Source organism: Vollenhovia emeryi, unplaced genomic scaffold (assembly GCF_000949405.1).
Source record: "Vollenhovia emeryi isolate VEMERY1.0 unplaced genomic scaffold, V.emery_V1.0 DF939258.1, whole genome shotgun sequence".
In the NCBI taxonomy this organism is placed as follows: Eukaryota; Metazoa; Arthropoda; class Insecta; order Hymenoptera; family Formicidae; genus Vollenhovia; species Vollenhovia emeryi.
The window spans coordinates 374,577-382,324 of NW_011967108.1; the positions used below are offsets into that span (position 1 = coordinate 374,577).

Genomic DNA, 7,748 nt, shown 5'->3' on the forward strand with positions numbered 1-7,748 from the left:
ATATTTTTTCGCAATAAATTTAGACTAGAATATTTAGACACTACCATCCTGTCACGGCTCAGAGTCCTTTAAATTTTTTGAAATTTGTGTTTAACACATACGAGCCATACTAATTTATTTAATTAAAATAAATGTAACACAAGGTAAAATTTTTTCTATATTTGTGTGCTTGAATTTTATATTCAAAGATCGAGTTAACGAAGAGACGGTCGGTTCTTTTGAAAACGGAAGTAAAATTACACTTTGATCAGTGTTAAAAATTAAATTTTTAAAAATTACGTTTCTTCTTTAAATACCTTCTCTCCTGGTCGGGCATTTTTCGATACGATCAGTGCTCGCATACAGTTCGAACCGAAATATCTGTCGGTGATAAACCGATTATGGGAGGAGTTTTCTTTGTTTCCGATCTCTGGTCAAAATGATCAGACTGTATGGCCAGAAGCAACGAAAGGTATGTCCAATCTGGCCCAACGAAAGAAGACTGGATACGACGGGGTAAGTGGTCAATATTGGCCACTCCGATGGAGTATATGAGTAAGGTGATGTGCGAAATAAGTTGATTTGTTCTTATTTATCAAAATTCGGGTGGGTTATATTCTTATCTTCTTTATATCTCGCATATGTGCGAGCTTAACAAGACTCCTATTAAATCCCATTCGCGCGCGTATAGCCCCAAATCGGATCTTTTATAAATCGCGTCGCGGTACTAACGAAAGATTTGTAGGTTTATTGAGAAAAAGTTGAAACGCGGATAGGTAGGAAAATGGATAAAACTATACATCGGAATACGGGCAGATAGAGATTCGAGTAGGCAGGAACAGGGGGACATAACTCGATAATTAAAAAGATAGATAAAATTATAACTGCAATGTATATTATTACATATAATTATATTTGCAATCGGATGCATATAATAAGATGGATGCATATAATAAGATGGAAGCTGTTATGCGTTTAAGTTTTTACTTTACATTTACTTTAAATTTTTGTGGATTTGATTTACTTTAAGAGATCGTTAATAAATATTATACATTCAGGATATTTTTTATTCCATGAACATGTAATATGTATATATGTATTTTGCATTGCAAAAATTTCATGTTATTATATACATACCGAATATTTCACATGTAATGTCGAGAGAAACATTGTCTTGTACAAATATTATACTTTTAATTTTATAATGTAATTTTTTTAAATATTGTATGCATTGTAAAGTAAATTATTATATAAGAAAAATGAAATAGATAATAAAATTGCAAAAAGTCACATTGTAAAGAAAAGAGGACCGCCGATCCACATCGGCGGGGGTAGTGGAGAGCCTCTATAAATCGAGTTTTTATCAAATAAAGTTTTAGTTCAATTGGATTCACAGAGTCTTTTATTCGGTAGATTTTAATTTGTAATTTGTCAATAGATTTACATTTACAATTTGATTTTTTGTTAATATTTTACATCGCAAGAGTTATGTATTATTGTATGCATATCATTATACATGTTTCAAAATAATAAATGATAAAAATGTAAAACCCCAATTATTGAAAAAAAAGAGGATCGCCGATAAAAATTCGGCGGGGATGGTGGAGATAAAAGACCAATTGGTCTGTTTTTATCGGATAAAAATTTAATTCAAATCTAAAAGAAAGGCATCATTTTATTTATAACTAGAAAATACAAACTTATAATAAAATATATAGATAACCAAGTTTATCGAAAACTATCTACTACAAACTTTGTTGGCGAAAGGAGTTCAACGATCTACAAATATAATTACAAGACATTGTGCAATTCAAAAGTATGTTGACCACAAAACGAAATTTATGTTATTAAATTAGTTTACAAATTGTACAAGTTTTATCGAATTATTATACAATTTCATGGAGGCCACCACTGTCCTTTCATTTTCGCCTCTGTGATACACATAGTCAACTTCCGAAAGAGTTAGCCGGTATTCGTAATCAGATTTTATATTTAAGATCATGTTAGGTTTATTAAACTTAAGATGCCATAAATAATGTTCCATAAATGTTCCTTTTATATGTTATACATTGAATACCACATTACAAAGTTCGATTCTTGTATCACAAAAGAAATGTTTAGAAAAATTCTACTCTTTTTACAAAAAGTTGCAAGGTTATTGGCTATGCACATATGGTTTATATCCAATTGACCTGCAAGTTTCTGTTGCGAATGATTCAAGAATAGACAATCGTCTTAATAATCTGGATCTTTAATTTAATGCTTAAAATTAAAATCTATAGCAAATATAATTGAGTGAATTATTTATGTTTGTTGCCGCGCGTGACACTGACGTTTAATTCAAGCAACTTCATTTTTGTAAATTGAACATTATTTTTTTCCATGTACTACATATAACTAATATTACGTTCAATATTTGAAAATTTGCTAAGCGCTAATGAAGTTCGTCTGAAAGTTCTGATGTAACAAATATAAATTAATCACACGCGTATGTATGTGTACGCGTGTGTTTCTTTGTTCATACAGAGCAGAGTCGTCAATCCAAAAATTGTGATCTGTGAATCACTTTTAGAGTCGTTCAGAATCGGCAACATTATTAGTCGTTTCGTGTATTTTGCGTTTAGGCTAAAAGTAATGCACTGTAGAATCGTAATATTATAAGTACATGTTATCATTTCACATTGAGCTTCACCAACATTTTCGTTTCCAGTTAATCTGGTATTACTCAATGAATGTCTACGTTTACATAAAGAGTGATTAAGAGAGTTATAGAAAATGCAATTGAGGAATTAATTAATATTTAAAATGTAATAATTCACTCCCACACAACAAAATATATGTGAGACATAAATTAAAGATCATTTCACCCGTCATTTTGGAGATATCTTGTAGATGGTATAGCTTAAATGTTTTAAGGATATCACATCTCTAATATATTTTTCTGATATTTTTTAAAAAAATTGTTTACATTTTTATTATTTATTTTGTTTTTAAATAGTTATTTCTTATTTAATTTTTCCTAAAAAAAGTTTTCTAAACTTATCTAGTCAAAAACAAAATAGTACGATAATAAATGAAAAAAAGATTATGAGTATGACAATAATAGAATAAAAAAGTAAAGTCTAATTTAGGGAGGCCGTGTTCCTTAATAATTTATGCCGGAGCTTATGAAGAAAAAATATGTTTTATCTATTACATTGCCTATTCAGTAATACGTCAAATCCGACTTCACTAAAATATGGATGTCTAATATTTGATATAAAATCAAATATCATATCTCAGATGAAATTATCGTGACTCTTTACGATCTGGAAGACATTTCTTAGATATTCAAGCGACATCTGAATAGCTTCTTGTATCAGATATTCTAATATTTAGATATCTCCCAAATATCTTGGTGACATGTTTTGCTGTGTGGGTTACGTATTGACAACGAACGCTGTTCTTGATTACTGAATTGTGGTGTTTTCGTTTTTACCTCTGATTGCTTTATAACCCAATAAAAGCATCATCGGAATCGGTACTTGAATTAGACCTGCATTTAAATAAGAAATTAATAACGAATTAAAAAAATAAAACGGAATAATTATAATATTTCAGACGCTATATGTATGTTTATAACCATATCGCTGTATTTTCACACAGGCCAAAACTTTCAGTTTTAATATATAAATAACCTGCAGTATTATCAGTATGCGATTAGCAGTTGCAATAGATGCGTGATACAGAGTTGTCTAATTCCTCCAACTCTGGCAGACTCATACTTATTCACGGATTATCTTTACTTTATTAATGCGAAATCTCAATCAAAAGTAGAAAATTTTTCTATTCTGTTCTACTTTTCCATGAGCAACCCTCTTTAACATGTAGACGGACAATTATGCTCTTTTAGTCATACTTGCATATAATTATTATTCACGTGTGCTAAATGGTGTTGGCTATCGGGAATGTAGGCAAACGAAGCCCCCTTATTCATATGTATTTTATATATCTTGTAATTACATTTTCTTTAAACGTTATTTCTTATCGTTTTACCTATTTTATGTTCATTAATATTTTAAATGCTTCTCATTCGGATACTTACATGCAATTGTGTATGTGTCTGTATAAATTATCGTATCTAGTATTAGTGTTCACCGTTAGTATTTTCTCACATCCTTTGCACCGTTTTGCCATTTTGTCGCGTGTGCCATCGTACTTGTCCAATATCTGTTTTCCCCGCAATTCTCCCGTTTTCTCTGATTTACTTGAATGATTAAGAAAGTGGGTTATAAAAGAATAAATACGACAAAATTAATAGAAATTAATAGAAATGTATCTTATATCCATACTTACCTACAACGAGAAAGGTGAAGTATTAAATTTTTATAGTTAACTGATGTCTGTATGTTGATTATTTTTCACATATTTTACATTTTTTTCCAATTAATTGCTCGTTTCGATCGAGCATCGAACTTGTCATGAATGCTCCATGTTCTTGTTTTCTTTCCGTCTTTTACCTCATATTTTTTGCTAACATAACATTAAATGTTGACACTATCATTTTGATTTGCATTTGTGAGCGGATTAACAAACAAAAATGCGATGGAATAATTAGTATTTCAAATGTTACATATTATTGAGTATGTCACAGGAATATTCAATTAACAATTGCATTTCTCAAGTTTATAATTAATATTATCAGAAAATTTAATATTTGCATTAGTAGAATATTTTCGCCTAGTAGAAATAGTTTCTTGTAACTTGGAACTTGGAAGATGGGGTATACTATCCAAGTAAATTATTAAATATTTTATTATAATTTTAAAGCAAAATACAAAAAGTTACACGTAGTTTAGCATATTTCAATAATAAAACAAACTTAACAAGTCAAACAAACATGCACAAACATATACAAATAGCTGATAATGGGTTTGATGTAGGCAAACGAAGCCCCCTTATTCATATGTATTTTATAAATCTTGTAGTTACGTTTTCTTTAAATGTTACTTCTTATCGTTATACCAATTTTATATTCATTAATATTTTAAATACTTCTCATTCGGATACTTACTGGCAATTGTTTATATGGTGGTATAAATTACCGTTCGTAATTTTCTCACATCCTCTGCACCGTTTTGCCATTTTGTTGTGTGTGTCATCGTTCATATCCAATATCTGTTTTTCCGTTAATTTTCTCGTCTTGTCTGATTTACTTGAAGGATTAAGCAAGTGGGTTATAAAAGAATAAATATGACAAAATTAATAGAAATTAATAGAAATGTATCTTATATCCATACTTACAGACAACAATAACGGTGTCTTATTAAATTTGTGTACTCAATTGATGTGTGTAATGGTACTATTTTGTTACATGTTTTACATTTCTCTTTCAATTTGTTGCTCATTTCATCGAACGTGTCATGTATGCTCGATGATTTTCTTACCTTTTTATCTTTTTCCTTATACTTTTTCGGGTGATTAAGTTGGAAGTGACTATGACAGAATAGAAACAAAATTATTTTGTCAATAAGTAAATTTTATCATTATAACTGAATATTATGTCTACACCTTTCTATATTCACACATTCCGGCCTCAAATGTAATTTCATTATTACCTATTTTCTACTCATTAATATATAAAATATTTTTGGGATATGTACTTACGGACAAAGTAATAAGTGTCGTGTTAAATTGTGTAGAAATGTAGGATGTATTTTTAAAATTACTTTACATCCTTTACACTGAAATTCATTCTTTGATATTTTGTCGTACATTTTCAGTACGGTTTCTAAATTTAAAGATGTTAAATTGTATTCGTCTGTGTGCTGAAGTTTTAAATGAGTTACTAAATCATGCACGCTGTTAGATGCCAGATTAATATTTTTTTCACAATTGTTGCACGTGGCTGTCAGTTTGGCTATTTTATAATTTTGCAGTACATGATACCGTTCTGGATGTTCATCTAATTCTGTTATTAAATTGTATGTTCTTCATATAAATGATCTTTTAAATATTGATTTTCTTCGTTTATACAGTTATGGAACTCTTTGCACAATAATTACACTTTATTGTATTCGGACTTTCTTTTTTGTAATGTTCCCGTACCCAGATCCATTCCGGAGCTGCCGTCATTTTAAACGTTTTATCACACAGCGTTTAATAAGATAACTGTCAAGTTATACACTTCGTCAGAAGTGACTTTGTAGCGATTTCAGCGACAAATATTCTACCGCCAGAGAGACGCATCGTATACACGGAGTTAGTCGATTTAATTATAAAAGAGGAGAAAAGGCACGCGAGCAATAACAGCTGTTCGAACAAACTGTTTCTCTTATGTATGATGCGTCTTTCTGGCGGTCGAATATTTGTCGTTGAAATCGCTAAAACTTGCAGAAATATTTTTACCAAATTTTTTATAGTAATAATAATATTATAATATATATAAATTTACCAAATTGATTATAGAAGGACAGATTATAGAAGACGAGAACCTAGAGCATTTCTAGCCCCTTGTAGACGAGCTCGTATCAATCCTTGTCTATACGGCAATCTCTGTAGCTTTACTTTGGCAGGTAAACGCGTCGAGAGATAATAATCTGATTGTCCCTGGGATAAGTTCGTCTCCAAATTAACATACAATCAGAAAATTAGTCTTACATCAATTATTTAACACATTGCAATGAAATGCCAATTAAGTGATTATATCATTTTTATGCGTTATTTCACTTGCGTAACTATTATTTTGTAAAAAGAGCATTTAATAGCATTGTTAGACTTAAAATAATTAGGGTTATAAGTTGAAAGGACGATCGAATATGTGATCCCAAGCACGTGTTCCCGCATTATTTCTCTGTTATTTGACCTTTTGTATTTTGAAGTGAGACTAATTAATATGCTATTGCTCAAATTGCTCAAGAATAATAGAGATATTCTAGTACAGCATTTTAACATATACTAAAAGACAGAGATTTCTTTATTATTTATTATTATTATTTTTATATCTTATATCTTCTTTCAGCAAAAGAATATGACTTCCGATTGTCCTGTGTATGGTAAGAGAGCTAGGCAATCTCCGATCCCTATCGGTGGAATTAACATAAGTGCGATTCCTACAGGAGAGAAGACTTTTAGCTATCAATTTGCGAAGAATTATCACGTTCTTCATGACCCTATTGAAAATGATACTCATCGTTACATATGGGAAACACCTGTTAACCATTCAAACTATGAAGATTTTAAAGAATCATTTAGTTATGGTATGTGTTTTTCTTTTTGGTATTACTTATTATTGTCCTGTAAAAAGTAATCACAATCTAACTTTATGGTACAAGATTTTGTATTGGACACTTTTTGATTTTTTAATACAGAGAACTTACCTTTTCGATATCTCACTATCTCCCTGGCAAAGCAAAGAACGAATTCGTTTGAATTCATACACTACTCAAAAAAAAAAAAAGGGAACACTTTTCATACCCTAAAAATTGGGCTATTTTCAAACCACTGAAACTCGGCGAAAAATAATCGTAGACACAAAATTAAAAAAGCATTTTAAAGCTTGAAGTTTCAACTTTAAAACTCTGTCAATGATATATTTCGATATATTCATCTTCCTCGTTCTGTGCTTTAAAAAAGAATACATTGTTTTGTTCCTTAAAATTACGTATTTTTGACACACTGTAGTTCGATAAAAAAATTTCTCTCGACAAATTTGATACAAGTTCCACAATCTACGACATTTTACCTACAAAATGCTTTCTTTAAAATTTTCCTACGATTTTTCTTGACCT

At 30.1% G+C, this 7,748-nt stretch overlaps 1 protein-coding gene across 3 annotated transcripts; it reads right to left on the minus strand.

Moving 5' to 3' along the window:
• Window positions 1-3,026: 3,026 nt before the first annotated feature.
• On the minus strand, window positions 3,027-5,733 carry LOC105559716. 3 transcript variants are annotated; one of them, XR_001008770.1, is made up of 5 exons: window positions 5,263-5,733; window positions 5,033-5,173; window positions 4,315-4,491; window positions 4,064-4,225; window positions 3,027-3,514 (listed from the first exon to the last, which is right to left on the minus strand). XR_001008770.1 is itself a non-coding variant. In XM_012008225.1 (3 exons), exons 1-3 carry the CDS (start codon window positions 5,364-5,366, stop codon window positions 4,389-4,391), a joined length of 348 nt encoding a protein of 115 aa, XP_011863615.1. In that variant the 5' UTR covers window positions 5,367-5,733; the 3' UTR covers window positions 3,547-4,388. The 3 variants fall into 3 exon arrangements, 1 of the variants encoding a protein (XP_011863615.1); XR_001008769.1 differs by having other exon boundaries at window positions 4,064-4,491; XM_012008225.1 differs by lacking the exon at window positions 3,027-3,514 and having other exon boundaries at window positions 3,547-4,491.
• Window positions 5,734-7,748: the final 2,015 nt, after the last annotated feature.

What these genes read in the sequence shown, in the direction of transcription:
- LOC105559716 (XM_012008225.1), bottom strand. Translation starts at nt 5,366, where the DNA reads ATGAGCAACAAATTGAAAGAGAAATGTAAAACATGTAACAAAATAGTA. An exon ending in AGACACCGTTATTGTTGTCT is followed by an intron (nt 5,174 to 5,262) that starts GTAAGTATGGAT and finishes TAATCCTTCAAG; the next exon opens with TAAATCAGACAAGACGAGAA. An exon ending in CACCATATAAACAATTGCCA is followed by an intron (nt 4,492 to 5,032) that starts GTAAGTATCCGA and finishes ATGTTATGTTAG; the next exon opens with CAAAAAATATGAGGTAAAAG.